Source organism: Chrysochloris asiatica, unplaced genomic scaffold (genome assembly GCF_000296735.1).
Source record: "Chrysochloris asiatica unplaced genomic scaffold, ChrAsi1.0 scaffold00315, whole genome shotgun sequence".
In the NCBI taxonomy this organism is placed as follows: domain Eukaryota; kingdom Metazoa; phylum Chordata; class Mammalia; order Afrosoricida; family Chrysochloridae; genus Chrysochloris; species Chrysochloris asiatica.
The window spans coordinates 1,477,845-1,501,312 of record NW_006408833.1 but is presented as its reverse complement, the minus strand read 5'-3'; the positions used below and the strand labels follow the sequence as shown (position 1 = coordinate 1,501,312).

The 23,468-nt window shown below is 40.9% G+C and overlaps 1 protein-coding gene and 1 pseudogene across 3 annotated transcripts in view; one reads left to right on the top strand and one right to left on the bottom strand.

The window, feature by feature from the left end:
• The window catches only part of PHF8 (PHD finger protein 8), a 143,085-nt gene that overhangs the window by 1,149 nt on the left and 118,468 nt on the right, over positions 1-23,468 (top strand). The window contains exon 2 of one of the 3 annotated variants that reach the window (XM_006875252.1): positions 116-305. In XM_006875252.1, the coding sequence (XP_006875314.1) occupies positions 208-305 (98 nt within the window). In that variant the 5' untranslated portion in view covers positions 116-207. Of the gene's footprint in view, positions 1-115; positions 306-23,468 lie in introns of those variants that run through there. The other 2 variants (XM_006875253.1, XM_006875254.1) reach the window with 2 other exon arrangements.
• On the bottom strand, positions 17,348-18,797 carry LOC102814301 (annotated as a pseudogene).

The window sequence follows — 23,468 nt, the reverse complement described above, 5'->3', positions numbered from 1 at the left end:
CTACAGCCAATCCAGTTGTGTTGCATCTTGGCAGCCGTAACTCCCCATTTGTGAATTGAGTCTTGGTACCCTAGGGGACGTGCTTCCCTCTATAAAAAGTGTTATTTATGCCCAGCCATCACCCGGAAAGGACGCGTGCTGCCACCTTCCACACCTCTTGACACCACGAACCTGGCGCGCCGCAGAACGCCCGAAGACCTGGCGAAGATGGCCTCTGTGCCAGTGTATTGCCTCTGTCGGCTGCCTTATGATGTGACCCGTTTCATGATTGAGTGTGACATGTGCCAGGATTGGTTTCACGGCAGGTAAGGATGGCAAGCCATGCTGTTGTAAACAGTGCAGTGGCCAGTTGCTCACTGCTCTCTCCTTTTCTTGCTCTGTTTTGGGTTCCCCCTCAAACTTTTTTTCCTTCTGTCACCAAGAATTAACTTGAACCCACCTCACAGACCCCGGCTCTTCCATCTCTCTTTGGAAGGGCCTAGCTGACATTGACCTCTGCTTTCTCCACTTTCTCTCCTTTCCCCTATGTATTTCTTCTTTTCACCCTTCTTTATAATATTTTTTAAAAATTATAATTCCATTACTTTTCATCCCCAAAGACAGTATCAATTTTTATGTTGTGGCTATTTTGTTTTGCCTTGGACCCTGACTGGAGGAGACTGTATTTCATTTTTGAGATAGTCAAGCCCAACACAGATGTCTTGGCTTTGCAACTTTGTATTAGCGTGACCTTGGACAAGTTGCTTTGCTGTCTGAGCCTCATTGTCTTCATCTATAAAGTATAAGAAATACTTTCTGATTTTGCATTCACTCAATAAATGAGGGCAGAAGTATTTTGTTTTTACAGTATTTGTCTGTAGAACGATCCAATAAATCTGAATTAGTATGAGTAGGAGAGATAGGGGTAAAACAGCAGGAGTAAAACTACTAATGAATTCCCTCCACTTTACCATATGTGCACAAAAACACCTGTCACCTAAGATTCCAGAGAGGTTAGTGTATGGGATAATACTGTAGTATCCCATTTTTGGGATTCATCCCAACTATAGAAAGACAACCACGAGAGGGGTTTGTACAGCATAGTACAATAAAACAGTATAAGGTGCCCTCTTCCTATTGCATGTTCGATTCTAGACTTTTCTATTGTCATTAGTACCTTCCAAAGGAACTTTTTCTATTACCGCGTCCAAGACCAAATTGAAGGTAGTTGTTGTTGTTGTCAAGTGCCATCGAGTCGATTCCGACCCTTAGCCACCCTGTATAGGGTTTCCAAGTAGCAGCTGGTGAGCTTGAACCACCTACCTTGCAGTTCAAACGGCTTTGCAGTCTAGCGCATTAACCCACAGCGCCACACCAGGACTCCTTGAAGGTAGTGGTGCTGCTAAAATTCTGCTCTCAGCAGGGACTACTCTATGCTGTTTATCCGTAAGAGTCAAATTCATATTGAACTAATCTTTATTGAGTATTTACTGTGTTCCAGGTGCAAAGTTATATTTACTGCCTCATGTTATTTCATTTAAGAGGGAGCAGACCTAGAGAGGGAGGATGAGGATTAAGATGTTTTTCAGGATTCTTGATATCCTTTCTAGTGCTGATAAACATCACTAGGAGTGACTTAAAATTCTTCTTCCAGTGTTTCCCTACAGGAGAAAATCCAGTCTCCTGTGTGTGACAGAAGAAACCTTTTGTGATCTACTTGTTTAGTCTCATTTCCTGCTATTTCTCCTCCTGTGTTATTTATGTCCCAGCAAGATTGAACTACTTTATATTCTTACGCCTTTTTATTCTTTCCCATGCAGTTTCCACTAACATCCTCCCTTTTACAGCTCATGGAATACCCTTTTTCTGTAAAAGGCCTCCTTTGGGTTCCCATTGCACTTTGTATTGCATCCTTATTAAGATAATTATTTCATCAAATTGTAGTTATAAGTATGTCTATGATACTCATTACCAGAGCTCCCTGAAGGCAGAGATGTCATCTTTTCATTTTTGGTATCCCCAGAAAGTAGTTCAATGCCAAACATAGTACATTTTGAGTGAATGAATGAATCTTCATGAAAAAGGCTGTAGCTCTTGCTTTGAATTGTTTGGAATGTGTGTAGTTTCAGACCTGGGAAATGGGCTCCTACCCATGATATGTTGTTGTGAAGTGCCTTTGAGTCAGTTACAACTCATAGAGACTGTATATAGCATTTTCTAGGAGTTGGCTGATGGATTTGGACTGCTGACCTCGTGGTTAGCAGTACGATGCTTGTCTTACAGCGCCACACCAGAATATGTTATTGTTAAGTGCTGTCGAGTTGGTTCGAATTCATAGCAACCCTGTATAGGGTTTCTTAGGTGTGGCGTGAGTTTGAACCACTGACCTTGTGGTTCAAGCCAACCTTGCAGTCCAGTGCTATTTTCCCACAGCACCACACCAGGATATGTTGTTGTTAAGTGCTTTCGAGTTGGTTCCGACTCATAGTGTTTTCAAGGAGCAGCTGGTGAATTTGAAGTGCTAACCTTGCGTTTCAAATTGACCTTATGTGCATTATCCGATAGCGCCATACCAGAGAGGTTAATTACACAGCCTGGGAACAGGGAACTGAAAGGAAATGCTTCTTGAGTACTTATTGTGTGCTATACCCCATGCCAGAAAGTTTGCATAAATTATCTCATTTAATTCATACCCAGACTTGAAAACTAGGTATTATTCTTTAAATAAGGTTTTAAAAGTTTTTTCGTGATTATATATAGGTGAAGCATTCTCATAAAAGACACAGAAAAAAAATAGAGAAAATAAAAATCACCTGAGCCTACTGTTCAGATTTTTTTTGTTGTTGTATTAACATTTATTTAAGGAGCCCTGGTAGGAACTGGTAGTGTAGTGGTTACGAGTTGGGCTGCTAACCTCAAGGTCAGCAGTTCGAAACTACCAGCTGTTCCACGGGAGAAAGATGAGGCTTTCTGCTCCCGTAAAGATTTACAGCCACGGAAATCCTATATGGGGTCTCTATGGGTCAGAACCGACTCCATGGCACATACCACCACCACTGCCAAGGAGCCCTGGTAAGTGTATTGGTTACGAGTCGGGCTGCTAACCTCAAGGCCAGCAGTTCAAAACTACCAGCCGTTCCACGGGAAAAAGATAAGGCTTTCTGCTTCTGTCAGATACACAGCCTCGGAAACCCTATCTAGGGTTGTTATAAGTTAGAACTGACTCCACAGCACACAACCACCACCAAGGAGCCCTGGTAGCGAAGTGGGTTATGGAATTGGGCTGCTAACCACAAGATCAGCAATTTGAATCTACTAGCCGCTCTGTGGGAGAAAGGAGGCTTTCTGCTCCTGTAAGGATTTACAACCTTGGAAACCCTATACAGGGTCACTATGAGTTGGAACTGACTCGATGGCACACAACCACCACCACCAGCACTTATCTGCTCTGAATTGTGGCACTGAGGGTTAAATGTTGGATTGCTAACCACAGTGTCAGGGGTTCAAAGCCAGCAGCCTCTCTGGAGAAAAATGCTGTCTGCTCCAATAAAGATTTATAGTCTTAGCTATAGCATTGCTGTCAGTCAGAATCCACTCAATGGCAAGGGATTTGGTTTGGTTACTTTAAATATAAACATATACTTTTACAAAATGGGATTCTATTATAAATAGCATTTTTTTTTTTTTTTTGAGGGTGGAGAAGAAACTGTTTCAAGGTCTTCAAACAACCAGGATGACCTGGTAGCAGTGGTTTATCTGTTGCTCTTTTTCAGTGTGTTTAATGAATAACAGCATTCCTTCTTACATCTTTTTTTTAACATTTATGGTATTTTATAGCATAGTCTTTTCCCTTTTTTGGCATTATCAGGTGGCTAATTGAATGCATTACTAATTTCAAAATTACAGACATGATGCAATAAATAGCAATTATTTTATAATACTTAGGAGAGATGACATTTTGAAGGCTACCTGTATACCAGATGTGGGGAACCTTTTTCTGCCAAAATTTATAACGTCATTCACAGTACATGCAAAACTATAAATTTACAAATTAGCCTTCTATATTCCATTTAATTTTGTTGTTTTTAAGTGCCATGGAGTCAGTTCCAGCCCACAGCCACCCTGCACAGGGTCTTCAAGGAGTGACCTGCGAGTTTCTAAGGCCGATCCCATGGTCCAAACCGATCCTGAGTCCCAGCACCCTTCCCACGGCGCCACACCAGGACTCCATTCCATTTTACTTGTTGTTGTTAAGTGCCGTCGAGTCAATTCTGACCATAGTGACCCAAGGAGCAGCTGGTGAGCTTGAACCACCGACATTGTAATTCAAACGACTTTGCAGTCTGATGCATTAGCCCACAGCGCCACACCAGGACTCCTAACTCACCCCTAATGTGATGGCTGGAGTCCTGGTGTGGCACCACAGGTCAAGCACTCAACCGCAAGCTTGGCCTGAAGCACAAGATCGGCGGTTCACACTCACCAGTCGCTGCCTGGAAACCCCCCCACACAGGATCACCATGAGTCGGAACTGACTTGGCATCCAACAGCAACATAATGGCTGGAACTGTGGTTTCTTGGCAGGGCTAGACCAAGTGATTTCGCGGGCTTTGTGTGGTCCGAGGGCCAGAGGTTCCCCAGACCTGCTGTAAACTGATGAAAAGGAATATAAATAGCATTTTGCAACCAATCTTTTTTTCCTACTGAACATTATTATAATGTATTTTACCATGTTAACTATTCTGATTTCTGATATGTATGTGTTACTTGGTCATTTCTTCTATGGCTGGACACTTAGGTTATTTGTACTTTTTATGTTGTAAATAATACTGCGATGTAAGGCAAATTTTAAGAGTACTGGAAATGTTTTGTATGTTGCTATGGGTGCAGGTTAAAAGAAAAAAGAAAAAAAATTATTGTGAACATTTTGTATAGTACACAGTTGATATTTGTAAGAAACACCCTAAGGCCTTTAAGAATTCCAAATTTATAATATGGAAATGGGTATATGGGCCAAGTCTCTCCTTTATCTATCACATTTCTACGGTGAGTCCTGTGTTTCAGAGCACATTGTGATGCAAAATCACTGCCTTAATTTTTTTTCCATGAAAGAAACTAAGTTTCTGTGGTTTTTCTCTATGGGCTGCCATAGAACAAGGAAGCCAGATGAGGATCAGTTCCTTGCTGGGCGACTGACTGTTGTTGCTTACTCAGTGCACTGTATGTCCATGTGCTCACTCGTGCTTGGTCATAGTATTCCATTTAAGTTTGTACTTTAGTGCAATTGAAAATTACAAAATTTTGTGGACTCCATGGTTGCTCATAATAGTTTAAACTCAAAAATTATAAATCCACAAATGCCTAGAGGTGATATAAACCTACTTGCATCTCTGATGACTTACATAGCTTTCTTGAAGCTCTATTAGGGGTTATGGTATATAATGCCAAGTTCTTTCCTAGAAAGGTTATACTAAGGGAAGCAACCATTCCATTTTGCTGATGAGAATCTAGAACTTGTGGGGGCTAACTGACTTTCTGAGTTTGGATATAAATTTAACATTGTCCGACTGCAGAACTCAGGTTCTCAAAAATGGAGAAAAAATGATGTAGCTCCATTCCCTCTATTGTAAAGGGATAGATTTTGCCAAACACTTGGATTATTGTGGTCCTCAGACTTTTGAGTACATACGAATCACTTGGAAGACCAAAACACAAGATTGGCGAGCCCCACTTGTAGTGAGTGTTTCTGATTCATTAAATGACTGGAGGATGCTGTCAAGAACAACTGATTTAGAACAATCCTGCCTTGATTCCTTCCTCCTCTATGGAGTATTACAGTTTCTGTATTGGGGGCTGGGCAGGCTAAGATGTTATTACAGTACACCAGCCATTCTTACAGTGCGGTTAGACATTTAACCGGGAACTTGTTAAAAATACAAATCCTTGAACTGGTACTGGAAGCCAACAATCCCTATTTTAACAAACAGGTGATAATGATATAACCTAAAGTATGAGAATCATTGTACTCTGGCAGAAAAAGCTAATTGGCAAGTATTTATTGATGCCTGGGGCTTTTTGTAGACATTTAAGTGCTTAACTACTAACTGAAAGGTTGATGTTTCAAAACTGCCCAGATGCACCATGGAAGCAAGGTCTGGATATCCACTTCTGAAAAGTTACAGCCTTGAAAACCCTATGGAGTATAGTTTATAATATATAGGGTTGCATGAGTCAGAATCGACTCAGTAGCAGCTGGTTTGGCACATTGCTATGGGGGTGCCTGTGGTGTAAGAGGATTTCAACCTTGATTTCAGAGCTAGAATATATGGACTCAAATTCTGACTCTGCTACTTATTAGTAAAGTATATCATCTCTGAGAAGCCTCAGCTTTACCAAGGGTGGATTTGATGATTTAAATCGATCAGTAATATCTATTTATTGAATAGGGAGTGCGGTGATTCCGTAGGATAAGTTTGGGTTCTTGCTCAACAGCCATTCCAAGGGAGAAGGATGAGGCTTTCTACTCCTGCTCAGAAACTCTATATAGGGTTGCTATGAATCAGAACTGACTCAACCACACTTAACAACAATGACAACATTATTTAAACACTAGTTACATTATCAAGGAGCTCTGGTAGCATAGTTACAAGTTGGGTTGCTAACCTCAAGGTCAGTATTTCGAAACTACCAGCCTCTCCATAGGAGAAAGATGAGGCTTTCTGCTCTTGTAAAGATTTACAGCCTTGGAAACCCTGTACAGGGTCAAATCTGAGTTGGAACCGACTCCACAGCCCATAACCACCAACACCAGTTACATTATCGGAAGTCCTGGTGTGGTGCTGTGGGATAAGCACTGGACTGCTAAACACAAGATTGGCGGTTCTAACCCACCAGTTGCTCCTCAGAAACCCTCCACAGGGTTGCTGTGAGTCAGAAATGACTTGATGGCACTTAACAACAACAGTTACATTATCTTGTGTGCCAGCCATGATGGAAAACACGTTCCCAAATTATCTTCTAACTTTTTGGGAGAGTTTTAAAATTACGATTTAAATTTATTTAAAGGTTATTCGTTGTTAAGTACTGTTGAGTTGGTTCCAACTCATAGTGACCCTGTATAGGGTTTCCAAGGAGCAGCTGATGGGTTTGAATTGTCAGCTTTGTTTTTACCAGTCCTATGCTTAGCCTACAGCACCACACCAGAACTTCATTTAATAGTTATGTGGTGGTGGTGTGCCGCGGAGTCGGTTTCAATTCATAGTGACCCTGCATTGGGTTTCCGAGGCTGTAAATCTTTATGGGAGCAGATAGCCTCATCTTTCTCCCATGAAACAATTGGTAGTTTCGAACTGCTGACCTTGAGGTTATTAGCCCAACTGGTAATCACTATGCTACCAGAGCTCCTTTTTAATAGTTATATAGCATTATTTAAATGATCTATTCACAACAACAACTTAATTGTGCTCCTGTGGAACCTCTACATAGAACAAGTGGCAGTCATTCAAACAGAACAAGGGTACACTGAATGGTTTAAAACCAGGAAAGGTGTGAGTCAGGGTTGTATTCTTTCACCATATTTATACGATCTATGCTGAGCAAATTTGAAAAGCAGGACCATGGTATCAGGATTGGAGAAAGACTCATTACAACCTGTGATATGAAGATGACACAACCTTGCTTGCTGAAAGTGAAGAGAATTTGAAACACTTACTAATGAAGATAACAGCTTAGGTATGAATTGATTACACCTCAATGTAAAGAAAACAAAAGTCCTCACCACTGGGCTATGAACATCATGATAAATGGAGAAAAGATTGAAGGTAAGGATTTCATTTTACTTGGACCCACAATCAGCACTCGTGAAAGTGGCAGTCAAGAAATCAAATGAAACATTGCACTGAGCACAGCTACTGCTAAGGACTTCTTTAAAATGTTATAAAGCAGGGATGCCACTTTAAGAACTAAAGTGTCCCTCACCCAAGCCCCCATATGGATGGGAAAGCTGTGCAATGAATAAGTGTGACCAAAGAATAATTGATGCCTTTGAATTATGGTATTGGTGAAGAATATTGAATATACCATGGTCTTGGTATTTTCATATGCATGCGAAAGCTGGACAGTGAATAAGGAAGACTGTAGAAGAATTGATGCTTTTGAGTTATGGTGTTGGAGGAGAATATTGAAAGTGTCATGGGCTGCCAAAAGAACCAACAGACCTGTGTTGGAAGAAGTGCAGCCTGAGTGCTTCTTGGAGGCCAGGATGGCCAAACTCCGTCTCTCATACTTTGGACATACTATCAGGAGGGACCAGTGGCTGGAGAAGGATATCATGTTTGGTAAGGTGGAGGGTCAGAGAAAAAGAGGAAGGCCCCCAACGAGATGGATTGGCAAAGTGGTAGCATCAGTGGGCATGGCAACAATTATGAGGTTGGCCCAGGATCGTGCAGTGTTTTGTTCTGTTGTGCATAGGCTCGCTATGAGTTGGTACCGACTTGATGGCACCTAACAACGACATCAACCAGAAGCACAAATCAGAATGCTCCTTCGAAAGAAGGATGATGAGACTTTATCTTACATACTTTGGATATATTATTAGAAGGGAATAGTCCCTGAAGAAGTACGTCATGCTTGGTAAAGTAGTTGTTGTTGTTGTTAAGTGCCATCGAGTCGGTTCCGACCCATAGCGACCCTGTACAGGGTTTCCGAGGGTGTAAATCTTTACGGGAATAGAAAGCCTCATCATTCTTCCGCGGAGCGGCTGGGAGTTTCGAACCCTCATCTTTCTCCCGCGGAGCAGCTGGGAGTTTCGAACCGCTGACCTTAAGGTTCACAGTCCGATTCGTAACCACTACACTACCAGAGCTCCTTTTGGTAAAGTAGAGGTGCTTCAAAAGAGAAAGACTTATGAGATGAATTTATGCAGTGGCTACAGCAGTTGGCGCAAACATAGCAACAACTGTGAAGATGATGCAGGACCGGGCAGTGTCTCATTATTTTGTATGTATGAACCAACTTGATAGCACCGAAAAGCATAGTCACTGGACTGGTAGCCACAAGGTTGACAGTTCAAACCCACTAGCCACTCCTCTGAAATCCTATTTGGGGTCTCCATGAGTCAGAACTGACTTGATGGTACACAATAACAGTAGGATTATATATTGGGTGTGTTGTGGTAGTTTGTACTTTTCAAGGAATGTAGAGTTGTTCATAGTTTTTCCATATTGTCTTTTTTAATTTTGTGGACGAATGTAGTCCTGGTGTGGTTCCATAGGATAAGCCCTCGACGTCAAGGTTGGTTTGGACCGCAAGGTTGGCTGTTCAAGCTCACCAGCCCCTCCTCAGAAGCCTTACACAGCGTTGCTATGAGTTGGAACTGACTCTATGGCACTTAACAACAACAACAATAGTCCTGGTATGGCGTTATAGGATAAGCACTGGACTGGTAACCACAAGATTGGCAGTTCAAGCCCACCACTCACTCCTTGGAAATCCTATACAGGGTCGCTGAGTCAGAACTGAATCAGTGGCATTTAACAACAACAGTGATATCTGATTTCATTCCTGATCTGATAATTTGTGTTTTCTCTGTTTTTCTTTGTCAGTCTTGCTTTGTATATTTTGTTTATATTTTCAAAGAATCATCTTTTTTTTTTCCTCATCGGCTTTTTCTGTTGTCTTTGTGTTTGAAGTTTCATTGATTTCTGCACTTTCCCCGCACTTTCTCTTGCTGGCTTTGGGTTTATTTTGCTCTTTTTTGAATTTCTTGAGATCGGAGCTTTGGTTATTGATTTGAGACTTTTCTTTTGTCTTTGAAAGCTTGAACCCCGACCTTGTGATTCAAACCGACCTTGCAGTCCAGTGCATTATCCCGCAGTGCTACACATTTAGTGGTATAAATTTTCTTTTCAACATTGATTAGGTGTGTTCCACAAATTTTGGTGTGTTTTTATCTTATGGAGTTCAGTGTATGGTTTTTTTTTTAAATTTTCCGTGAAACCTTTTCTTAGACTCAGGGATTGTTTATACTGTTTATGAAGTACAAGAGGGTTTCAAATAGTTTGAGGAGGAATGGGATTAAGAGATAATGAAAATTTTTCCATGAAACAAAAATTTTTAAAAAGTTTTTATTGTGAATTATGTGATGGTTTACGTGGGAGAACATTAGCTTTACATTTTCGTATCGTGTATTTGTATATTGTTTCATTGCCATGATTAACGTCCCCTCCATACATCATCAAACAACCAAAAGGTATACCCTGCAAACCTGCCCCTCTGTCATCACCACACCGCCCCTCTTCCTCTCTGGGTCTGGAGTCCCCAGCCGCTCCATCTCTCCACATCATCGTCTCTGCCTCCATCTCTGGCATCACTGCTTCTCTGGGTAGGGTCCCACACTCCACTCTTCTCCGCTGATGGTTCCAGGGGCCTCAGTTCCTGGACTGCAAAGTCATCCACTCCCCTCCTTTTGCTACAAAACATTTACATTTACATTTCAAACCCTCATAGTCAGTCCTGATAGCAGTTATTCACTATTGTACCACAAGAGTCCTATCCTCATCTCCTTTCATTAGCCCTGCCCAGACAGATTGGATACTACTCAGTGGAGATTCTACCTTCCTCTGTGCCTTCTGCATCTAGGCTCCTTGAAAACTTATAAACCAGTCACTTCTTGCCTTGGTAGCCCCCGCCCCCCCCCCCCATTTTGGGTAGCCAACATCCAAGTTGCCCATCCCTGTCTACCCTGTGTACCGAGGGATAGCAATAATCCTTGCTGTAAAGATTTGTTCCCTCTCTTGAGCTACTAGGTCAAGTTCATCAAATTGTATCAGATTATTCTTTTTCTTTCCTCTTCTTTCTTCTTCTAGTTGAGTTCTGATCATCTGGCCATTGAAGCCAGGTGTGGATGTTTTTGTGCATATCCCCTCACTTCTTATTAGCTGGACACTTCACTCTTCACGGTAGTCCTCTGTGGCTATATCACTGTTTCTGGGCCCAGGAATACCCAAGTCTTGCAATACTACTGGCCAACCAGTTCTCCACCTGGGTTCACAGGAGTCTATTGCATGTGGTCAGACTTAGTGTACAGCTTCATTGCTGTTTTTCCCACACTTCCCCTTATTGGTGACCAACGTGGTCACCAGTCAGACTGCATACCTGCTCATATATTCCCTTTGAGGCTTGGTCTTGGAAGTGGGTTTGCCTTGAGGGGACCCAACCACTTGCCTTGATGTCTCCTGTGCGAGCAACTTGCATGTTCTTTTAGTAGTCAGTCAGACTGTCGTTATTGTTTTTGATTTTTCCTGTCGGTCTTTCTTTCAAGAAGTGTCTTCTGTTCTTCTAGCCTCACCAGGCTGGTCTGCTTGTCTTTTCAAGTGGGGATTTCCCATCTCAGAAGCTTCTGGATAGGGTTCAAGATTCTACCTATGGTCTTATGCAATGCAAAGGCTCCACAGGAAGCCTCCTTCACTGGACAATTTTTAGCCCCATTTAGGTGTTCCAATCCTGGTGTGGGTTAATGTGTCAGACTGCAAAGCCGTTTGAACTGCAAGGTCGGCAGTTCAAGCTCACCAGAAGCTACACGGAAACCCTATACATGGTCACTATGGGTCGGAGCTGACTCTACGACACTAAACAACAACAACAATCAGTTAAAGGCAGAAGATGGACTTGCAAACGTTCTATGGTGATGTTTCTGCCTATTCCTTTCTCTCCCCCTCAAGTATCTATTTTATAATTGTAGGCAAGGGAAACCAAGATTCAAAAGACAGCCAAGTGTCTTATCATTATTTCCCCCTTTTTATCCATTCAAGCCATGCCTCAATCCAGAGCCCTGTTGTTCCAAGGTTATACATGCATCATTATTTACCTCTGTCCCCTTAACCCCTGCAAACTTGTGTAACTGTTCTCCCATCCGCCTTGTTCTTCCATTCCCCTCCCCCTTCTTGTGTATTGCCCCCCACCCAGCATCCAAACTATCCTGTGTCTATTCCCTACCCTGTGCTCCACCTTCCCTTCCCTCCCCTCACCCCACCCCTCACATCCCGGTAACCAGCAAATAATTTTTTTTCTCCCCTGTTTTAGTACTTGTTCTTTTAACCTTAGTCTTTTACAATAGTGGTCCTATGCTGTATTTCTCCTTTTGTGATTGATTAATTTCACGTAGCATAATGTCCTCAAGGTTCATCCATGTTTTGCAGTGGTTTGCAGCTTCCTTGTTATTCTTCCAGGTAGCATAATATGCCATTGTGTGTAGCACAGTTTGTTTAATCCTTTCTTCAATTGATGGGCATTTCTTTACTTATTCTCCACTTGAGGTTTCTTTCTTCCTTTTTGTCCAACTTTTTGTTGTGAATTGAGTGAAGGTTTACAGAGATCATCAGTTTTACAGTCAACAAATCATATACTTTGCTTCATTGCAATGGTTGCAGTACTCTCCATGGAACAACAGTTAACACTGTTTACCTCTATTCACTTTAAACTATTACTAACTTTGCATTCCTCCTTCTGTCTCCCGCTACCTTCATCTTTCCTCTGCTAACCTTTTTCTTGTTGTATACTGCCTGCCCTATCTACCCTCTAGCCCGTGAGTAATCCCCACTCCCCCCATAACCATCATACTTTTTTTTTTTTTGGAACATTGATCTCATACAATATTTGTCCTTTTGAGATTGACTAATTTCACTCAGCATAATTTCCTCCAGGTTCAATCATGTTATGAGGCTTTTCACAGATTCTTCAATATTTTTTAGACAGCATTATTGATTGCTGTCATTTTTTGGTGCTGCTGGATTCTTTGTTCCACATAATTTTCTACACTGAGTTCATTTTGTTTGTGAGTTTTCTTTTCATTTTCATAATTTTTCTGTTTTTACTTTGATGTGCAGGGGTATTTTCTTTGAGGTTACCCTGTAGCTTATTAATTTTTTTCCTGCTTAAAACAGTCTGTTTTACCTTGAAATCTACTTGACTTCCTTGCCATTTGGAAGTTCTATATCTACATTATTCCCTCTTTTTGCTTTGTAGTTCAATTCATTATACATTGATACATATGGTTCCCTATTTTCTATCTTATAGGTTTGTTTTGCTTTAAATACGTCTATATCTGGAGTCCTGGTGTGGTGCTTGTTGTAGGATAAGCACTTAACCGCAAGGTCAGTGTAGTACAAACTACACAGTCGGTGGTTCAAACTTACCAGCAGCTTCTTGGAAACCCTATACAGGGTTTGAGCTAGAGTGCCTTATCAGTTTGCTGTTCTAATTAAATGCTACTTGCAAAAGTTTAAAGTAGCTGTGCTGTGTCAAGTCAGCTGACATTTCACCCATTCTGTCTCTTTGCTCACTGCTTTTCAGTTTCTTTTAGTCAGTATTTGCTCTATTTTTCTTTCCTTTCAACCCAGGGTTCCAGGATTATAATCCGTATCTGTTTCATTTTGTCTCTTATGTCTTTGTTGTAGAGGGTATGGATAGCAAGTATGCCTGTCAATCATCTTCCCAATCATCAGTAATTATCGATGCATGTTTGATTAATTTCAGACTGCAAAAGCTATTAAAATCTTCAATTTCTTCATTTTTGTCATTACTAGTCAATGTGTACATTTGAATAATAGTCCAGTTAATTTATATTCCTTGTAGGTGTATAGATGTTATTTTATCACTGGCAGTCTTGTACTTTAGGGTCTGTCTTAAAATGTTCTTTTTTTGTACTTGTTGTTGTTGTTAAGTGCCACTGAGTCGGTTTCAACTCATAGCATAGAGTTTCCAAGGAGCAGCTGGTGGATTTGAACTGCTGATGTTGTAATTTGAAGTCCAGTGCTGATTCTACAGTGTCACACTAGGAGTCCCTTTTTTGTACTAAGTCCTACAAATTACATAGCCAGAGGTGTGTCTGGGGCAGAAGGTGAGGTCAGAGAGGCAAAGAATTTTAGATCATGGCAGATTAGAAAGATAACATTTTACCTTAGGAAAAATAGGGAGCCTATGAAAGATTTTAGGCATGGGTTGACAGGACTGAATTTGTACTTTTAAATGAGCACTCTGGCTATAGCCTAGAGGGCCAATTGGGAGAGGACAGCATAGAAGCCAGAACCTCAATTAGAATTGCAGGAAAATAATTCCAGTTAGTGATAAAGATAGCCTGTATTAGACAGTAAGGATGACAGAATGACAGAATTGGGAGATAAATTTGATAGAACCTAATGATAACTTAGACTCCTGGTGTGATGCTGTAGGATCAGCACTGGACTGCAAACCACAAGGTCAGCAGTTCAGACCCACCAGCTGCTTCTTGGGAATCTTATACAGAGTCCCTATGAATTGGAACCTACTCATTGGCACTTAATAACAACAAGTGATAACTTGGATGATAGGTGTAAGCAAACACAGAGCACTTACTATGTGCCAGACACTGTTTAAGTACTTAAATTATTTCACTTACTTTAAAAAAATAATTTATGTTATTTATTCTTTTAAAAAAAATTTATGTTATTAACCAGCTGCTCCTTGGAAACCCTATATAGTGTTGCTATGATTCAACACAATTTAACAACAACAACATCTTTTTGTTGAGAATATACACAGCAAAAAATAGACCAATTCATCATTTCTACATGTGGAACTTAGTAACATTGATTACATTCTTTTAACTGTGCAACCATTCTCTCCATCCTTTTTATGAGTTGTTTCTCCCTCATTAACACAGATTTACTGCCCTAAGATTCCTATCTAATCTTTCAAGGTGCTGTTGTCAGTTTGATTCTGTGTAGATAATTTTTATGAGAGCATAATGCTCAAGGCAGTCATTCTTTACTAGTTAAGCTAAACTATTTTTAGTTTTATGAAAACTCTCGGGGATATTTTTTGGTTTAACCTTTAAAAAATATCACAGGGCAGTAATTTTGGGGATTCATCCCTAATCTCTGTGGTCCTGAGAACTTGAAATTCTGTTCTGCACGCCCACCCCACACACACACACTTTTGATTAGGATTATCTGTAGAATATTTGATCAAAATGTTCATTAGTGGTAACTGGGCACCATTCAGTTCTTTTAGTCTCATAAAGGAAGTTAGTTACACATTCCATATTCTCTTCCTATTCCTGACTTTCCTTCTTTTGTTGTTCCAGGTGAATAGAGACCAATTGTGTCTTGGCTGGCACTTGTAAGTTTTTAAGAGCCCAGGCAGTACACAGCGAACAAGGAGGTAGAACAGAAGCACTAAATACACTATTAAGCCAATTAACTGGGCTAGCCCATGAAACCATGGCCCTTAACTTCCTAACCAAGGAGCCAAACCAAATCCCATGAGGTTGTTTGGTTGTACATAATCAGCTTCAGTAGCTATTTTTTTTTCAGTCCTTATCATAAATATATCTATCACAAAAGATTTGCCAGTTCAACTTTTTGTACATGTACACCTTATTGACCACAATGAAAATAATAAGCTGTGCAACTCTACCCTTAATGCAATCTTTTCATCTTGGTGTAGGAAACTAAGTACTCCAAAAGAAGTAACTACCCCCACCCCGCCCTGCTCCTGTTAACCGCTAATAAAATTGAATTTTCTTTTTATATCAGTAAGTTCATACAATATTTATTCATTTTGTGATTGTGTGATTGACTTATATCACTCAGCCTAATGCCTTTAAGCAGTATCCATATTATAGCATATATCAGGACTTCATTTATCTTCCTGAGTGAGTAGTATTGCATAGTATTTATGTACTTCATTTTGTTTATCCATTCGTCTGTTGATGAGCATTTAGGTGGTCCCCACCCTTTGGTCAGTATAAAAAGTGCTGCATTGAACATTGGTTTATTAAGTGTCTATTTGAGTCTCTGCTTTTAAGTGTTTTGGGTATATACCTAGAAGTAGAATTGCTGATTTATATGGGTAGTTGCGTTTTTAGTTTTTTGAGGAACTGCCAACTATATGCCAAAATGGCTGTAGCATTTTGCATTTCTGCTAGCAATGGTTAACAGTTTCAGTTTTACCACATCCTTGCCAACATTTGTTATTATCTGTTTTTTGGTGTGTGTGTTTTTGTTTTGGTGCAAAGTATGTTTTATTTGTGTCTTGATATCTGTACAGATGTTTCTGTCCTCATTTTCATATTTATCTCTGTCTTCTTATTGAACTGTCAATTCCTGAAGGATGAGGTCTATATCTGTAACTCTGCTTGTATAAACCCAGCAGAGCACAAGCATCAAGGGGACATCTGACATACGTTTCAATAATAATAAAATGCAACAATAAACAATCATTGCAAATATAGAAGTCAACAACAGAGGTAAAAACACAAATTTGTATTTTTAAATGCTGCTTTAAATAATTTGTGGTAGCGTCGTGGTTACGAATCGGGCTGCGAACCGCAAGATCAGCAGTTTGAAAACACCAGCTGCTCAGCGGGAGAAAGATGAGGCTTCCTGCTCCCGTAAAGATTTACAGCCTTGGAAACCCTGTTCAGGTTCGCTATGGGTCGGAACTGACTCGATGGCACTTAACAACAACAATAGAAGTAACAATGCAAAAGCACAGTAACAAATATTTCAGCCTGTTGGACTAGAAAATAGTGATCACCAAGAAAAATTGAGAAGTACAGGGAAGAGAAAGCGTCTTAATTACCTATTTAATCTTAATGTTAAAAAAATTATTTTAATCATACTTGGACTGATGGTATAGTGATAATTTTGGGGGGCAAAAAATCCCCCAGTGACATAGCTCATTACAGCAAAAGAACCAGGGGGACTTGAACCAGACCATACTTGTAAGGTTAATTAAAAAATGGAGCACAAGGAAAATGTTCTGAACATACACACAAAAAAAATAAAGCACAAGAGGCTCTATCCTGTTCACACCCCTTCTCAGTTCATAGAGATAAGAGTAAGGTGGAAAGCACCTTACCCCAGTAAACCAGTAACCTGAAAGGTTAACAGGATTAGCCTGGTAATTAGCATAGCAGTTTCATGGCTTCACAGTACATAATTAATGACAAGTAAACCAATGATCAGAAACATTGAAGAGTACCTTTCTCTTGACAATGTGGTAATAAAGTGCTGCCTATGGACATAGTGTAATGAAGAAATTTTAAAGTTTAATTTTTTATTGTAAAAAATTGACACCATTAAAACCAATATGATCAGTTTCCATTCACTCAATAACTGAGGTAACAGTATTATAAAAATATGTAAAAAATTCTAGATTCATAATTACCAGCTGTGCAAATGCTTAATATAGCTAGTATAAATAGATTATTTTAAAAAATAGTTTTATTTCCTTAAAAACATTTGGTTCATTTACCATTTAACTTCAGATAGCTAGTTATCTGTCATCCTGAACTACCAAAAAAAAACACAATGAAAAATGGCAATGCCTATACTCTGGGTTTCTTGTTAGGTGGATCCTAAAGACTCAACTTTGGAATTTCACCAGAAAGGGCATATGGAATTCTCTTGGAAGATACCTTTTTGCCAATTGTTTCAATCTGGAAGCCAATGGTTTGTAGCTCATTGTGGAGCCCATCCAGGACATGTTGTCCATCGAAGATAAAGGCTGGCTTCAGCATTTTTTTATGAATGCGTTCATAATCCTATTCCTTGAACATGTCCCACTCAGTACAAATAACAAACTGCATGGGCACTATCACATGCTTCATATGGATCCTTGGAAGTGGTCACGAGTCGGGTCACTTGGTCATCCTCTGAAGCTCCTGGATGAGAATGATTTGTTCCCTTGGTACTTTTGGGTCATGTATATGGAGATGTGCACCTTCATCCATCAGATATTTGCTGATACATATACTAGAGGATTCTCTCATAGCACCAGTGTCCTTTCTAAATGCAAACCCCAAAATATCAGTCATGGGATTAAACAGACTATCTATAATCCGGGAAGCAAACCTCTAGTAGTCATTCATGTCTATGACTGCTGCCAATAACGAGCTACTTCAGGCAAATTCACAGCCTCACAGAGATAAACCAAATTCAGAACATCTTTTTAAAAGGAGCTCCCACCAAAACCAACATTGGCTTTCAGAAACTTATTTCCAATTCTCTGGTCCATTCCAGTGGCTGTTGCTACTACTTCTACATCAGCTCCTGTTGCTTCACAAAGGGCATTATAGAGTTAATGCTGCTGATTTCTCTGGGCAAGAAAAGCATTTGCTGCCAGTTTGGAAAGCTCTGAAGACCAAGTATTGGTGAGGATCTTTTCTCTGGGAACCCAATGTTCATACACAGCACACAGTGCCTGCACAGCTCTCTGGCGCTTGGGAGTTTCATCCTCTCCAATCAGTACTCTGTCCAAGTTCTTTAGGTCCTTGATGGCCATCCCCTCTGCCAATAATTCAGGGTTGGACAGCACCTGTAAGTTCAAGTTGGGTTTTGCATTCCCATCAAATATGTGATGAATACTTTCTGTTGCCCGCACTGGAACTGTGCTTTTCTTAGTCACAATTTTGTATCCATGTGAGTTTTGCACAATGCGTCTGGCACAAGCTTCAGTGTACTTCAGAGATGCAGCCTGGCCTTTCCCCATTCCATAAGTTTTTGTTGGAGTGTTCACAGAAATAAATACGAGATCAGCTTCTTTAATGGCTTCATCAATAGCCATAGAAAAAAAGATTTTTGTCTCTATAGGATTCCACCACTTCTTTTTAGTCCTGGTTCATAAATAGGAAGTGTAGGAGAGTTCCATGGATTGATTCTTGATTCATTAACATCAACAACTGTTACTCTGATTTCAGGGCACATATGAGCAATGACGCTACTCGTGAGTCCTCTAACGTAGCCCGCACCAATGCAACAGATCGTAATTTCAAACATGATTGTACCACTTCTAGTCCCGAACGCGGCGGCTGCTTCTGGCTGGGCTACTTGGACAGCACCTCCCTTTGGGCTGCAGACTCTGCACCCGCGCCCTCTTCTGCCTAGTCTCCACTCACTGCTCGCCCCTTCCTCAAGCTGCCAAGCGCCACACCCCAAGTCCTGGGCAGGTATTAAAGGCCTCTTGCTATGGGTCGGAAACGACTGGACGGCACTTAACAACAACAACAACATCTGAGCGTAGTGATTACGAATTGGGCTGGTAACCTCAAGGTCAGCAGTTTGAAACTACCAGCTGTTTCTGGGAGTACCAGTTGTTCTGGGAGAGAGATGAAGCTTTCTGCTCCTGTGAAAATTTACAAACCTTGGAAACCCTGTGCAGGGTCGCTATGAGTGGGAACCAACTCCACGGCACATAACAACAACATCCGAGAAGGTGGAGGCTTCATTCCCCTGCAGCCAGGCCCTCCCTGACTTTGCCCTCCACGGCATCCCTGCACCTGCTCCCACCACACACGTATTCTGTTTTTTATCTTAACCATCCTTGTTGTATGTTACATGTTGTTGAGGTGGTTCCGACTCATAGCAACCCAGTGCAGGGTTTCCAAGAATGGCTGGTAGGTTTGAATTGCTGACCTTGTGGTTACCAATTCGGTGTTTATCCTATGGTATCTTTCATTGTTGTTTTAATTTTCATCTCTCTGACTACTAATGATGTTAAACATCATTTCATGTGTTTGTTGTTGTTAAGTGCTGTCAAGTTGGTTCTGACCTGTACCAACCCTGTATAGGGTTTCTGAGGAGTGGCTGGTAAGTTTGAACTGCCCACCTTATGGTTCAAACTGAACTTGCAGTTGAGTGTTTATCCTACAGCACCACACCAGGACTCCTTCATGTGTTTGGTGGCCATTTAATTGTCCCCTTTGGACTTATGTCTAAATCATTTTCTTCTTTGATAGTCTTTATTTATTTTAAAGTTTTTATTGTGAATAGGATGGTTTACAAAATGAATCACTTTAAAAAAAAAACATTTTATTGTGAATTGAGTGAAGGTTTGCAGAGAAGATCATCCGTTTTACATTCAACAAATCACACCCTTTGTTTAATCTCAATGATTGCAATCCTATCCATGTGCTAACAGTTTTCCCAGTTCCTTCCTGGGGTTCTTATTTCCATTCCATCCTCTTTCGTATCCCTTTTCAACCTTGGCCTTAGGTAAATGTTGTCCTTTTGATCTTGAATGATTATGGTGAGCACATCTATAATTACTGCTTGGCTGAAAATTGGGCATGAGATTGAGTTTGTATCCATATCTAAAGAGTGATCACAGGCCATAGTTTTGGGTGCCTCTAGTCCTTTTATGACCAGTAAGTCAGATTCTTTTTTTTTTTGTAATTTTGTGTTGTGTTCCACATTTTTCCCAGTCTGTCTAGGACCTTCTAATGTGATATCCCTTTCAAGGCAGTTGAATAACTAGTTGGGCACCATCTAGTTATTCTTGTCTCAGTCACGGTGACTTAAGTTCATATGTTCCATTGGTCCATTGGACTAGTTGATTCCAAGCATATTTTAATTTTTATCACTCTTCTTTCCTCTGCACATAGAGCAGTAGTTGCATCTTATATGGCTGCTCATGAGCTTTTAAGATTCCAGTTGCTACCCACCAAACAAGGATGTGGAACATTATCTTCGTGGACTATGTCATGCCAATTGACCATGGTGTCCCCTGAGACGATGGTCCTGAATCACAAGACCCAGCAACTCATTGCCTTAAGATGCTTGATAATATCTGAGTTTTCGTCATTTTGGCCCCACATACTCCACCACATGCAGCAAAGGGAAATACTCCTGTACAAGTATCCTCTTTATATATTTGTGGGACTATTCCCACTCTCCTTGCATAAATAATTATCCTGTGTATCTGTCCACATAACTGTCCGGAGAACACTGTTGTTGCAGGGTTGTGCATACACTGTTTACCTCTATCTCCTTTAATCCTTATACACCTGTCTTCATTATTATTCTGCCAACCTCCCTTTTCTTATCTATTGCCATCTCTATTACCTGAGTCAACATGTGTATACCCTCTAAGTCCTGCTGTGGCACTGTGGGTTATGCGCTGGACTGCTAAGTCGGTTTGAACTGCAAGGTTGACAGTTCAAACTCACTAGTTTTCCTCCTTTTCCTTGACCCTCCACCTTACCAAGCATGATCTTATCCAAGAACTGTCCCTCCTAAAAATATGTCCAAAATATGACAGAAAAATCTTATCATCCTGGCTTCTAAGGAGCATTCTGGCTGTACTTTTTCCAACACAGATTTGTTTGTTCTTCTGGCAGACTATGGTACTTTTTCTTTTTTTTAAGGTTTTATTGTGAATTGAGTGATACTTTACATGGGAAAACATCGGTTTTACACTAATCGTTTCAGTACAATGATTACAATCTCCTCCATGCAGAATCATTCAACAGTATTTGCTTCTATTCCCTCTGGGTTTTTTTTTTTTTTTTTGCAGGGGGTGGGGGGGTGTACTCCAAAACACTCAGGAATATATAATAACTTAAGAAACCAAAAGGGCACATTCTGCAAACCTGCCTCCTGGCTGCCAATACACAGCCTTTCTCTTTCCATGAGTCTAGAGTCTTCAGCTGCTCTATCTCTTCATGTCATCATCTCTGCCTCCATCTCTGGTGTTGCTGCTTCTGTGGATGGGGTCCCACATTCCGCTTGTGCTCTTCTCCTTTGATGGTCCTTGAGTCCTCTGTTCCTGGAATATAAGATCAACTACTCCTCCCTTTTTGTTACAAAACTTCTACCTTTACAGTTGTGACAGTTGCAATTAGTCATGATAACAATTATTCACTATTGAATCAATCATAAGAATCCTATCCCCATTTCCTTTCATCAGACCCATCCAGACAAGATGAAAACTATTTAGTGGGGATTCTACCTTCCCCCGCACACTCTGAAACTAAACTCCCTCTTGAAAACTTGTAAGCCAGTCACTTCATGCCTTTATGGCCCACCCATTTTAGGTAGCCATTGTGTAAGTTGTCTGTCCCTATCAACTCTATATGCAGAGGGGATAGGATTGATATTTGATGTGAAGACTCCTTCCTTCTCAGTTGGTATTTTGAGCTACTATAGCCATAAAGTATAGGTCAAATTCATCAAATTGTAGCAATGTACACTTGTTTCCGTTACCAAAAAATTTTTTTTAATCTTCCTCTAATCATCAAGTCATCAAGTCTTAGGTCAAATGGGTGCTATCTACAAGTTTGGGCTTTCTTGTCCATCTTCCCTCACTTCATATCAGCTGGGCACTTCACTCTCAGCTCTAGCTCTCCGTGGTTATGTCCTTTTCCATGGACTCAGGAGTCCCCAGGTCTCACCATACTTTGGACCAACCATTCCTTCCTCTTCTTTCTCTCATCTCCAGGTCGACGGGAGTCTATGGAACATGGTCGAACTCAGCCCATATCTTCATTGCTGCCTTTCCCTCTCTTCCACTCACTAGTAGACCAATATGGTCACCAGAAGGTTACATGCCTGCTCATGTGTTCCCTTTGAGTTTCAGTGTTGGAGGGGGAGTTTATGATACTTTTAATATTCTTCTCCAACACTATAACTCAAATACATCAGTTCATCTGTGGTTTTCCTTATTCATTGTCCAACTTTCAGATGCACATGAGGCTATTGAAAATACCATGGCTTGGGTCAGGCTCACCTCTGTCCTCAAACTAACATTTTTATTTTTGCCCTTGAACACTTTAAAGAGGTCTTGTGCTGCAGACAGGCCTAGTGCTATCAGAGTTCCTTCATGAGGGATGTTGTTGTTGTTGTTATGTGCTGTGGAGTCGGTTCCAACTCATCGTGACCCTGTACAGGGTTTTCCGAGGCTGTAAATCTGTACGGGATCAGAAAGCCTCCTATTTCTCTCTCACGAAAGCCTCCTATTTCTCTCTCACGGAACAGCTAGTAGTTTCGAACTGCTGACCCTGATATTAGCAGCTCGACTCATAACCACTACACTACCAGAGCTCCTTTCATCAGGGATTTGTGGTTGTTGTTATTAGGTGCCATCGAGTCGGTACTGACTCATAGCGACCTCATGCACAGCAGAACGAAACACTGCCCGATCCTGGGCCAACCTCACCACTGTTGCCACGCTTGAGTCCATCGACGCTACCACCTGGCCAATCCATCTCGTTGAGGGTCTTCCTCTTTCTCTGACCCTCCATCTTACCAAACATATCCTTTTCCAGCTACTGGTCCCTCCTGACAATATGGCTGCACTTCTTCCAAAACGGATCTATTGGTTCTTTTGGCAGCCCATGGCACTTTCAGTATTCTCCTCCAACACCATAACTCAAAGGCATCAATTATTCTACAGTCTTACTTATTCACTGTCCAGCTTCTGCATGCATATGAGGTTTTTGAAAATACTATGGCTTAGGTCAGGCACACCTTAGTCTTCAGCTGACGTCTTTGCTCTTCAGCGCTTTAAAAAGGTCTTGTGCAGCAGATTTGCCTAATGCAGTATTTGCCTAATGCAGTACGTCATTTGATTTCTTGACTGTTGCTTCTGTGAGTGTTGATAGTTGATCCAAGAAGAATGAAGTCCTTGACAACTTCAATCTTTTCTCCGTTGATAAGAATGTTGTTTATTGG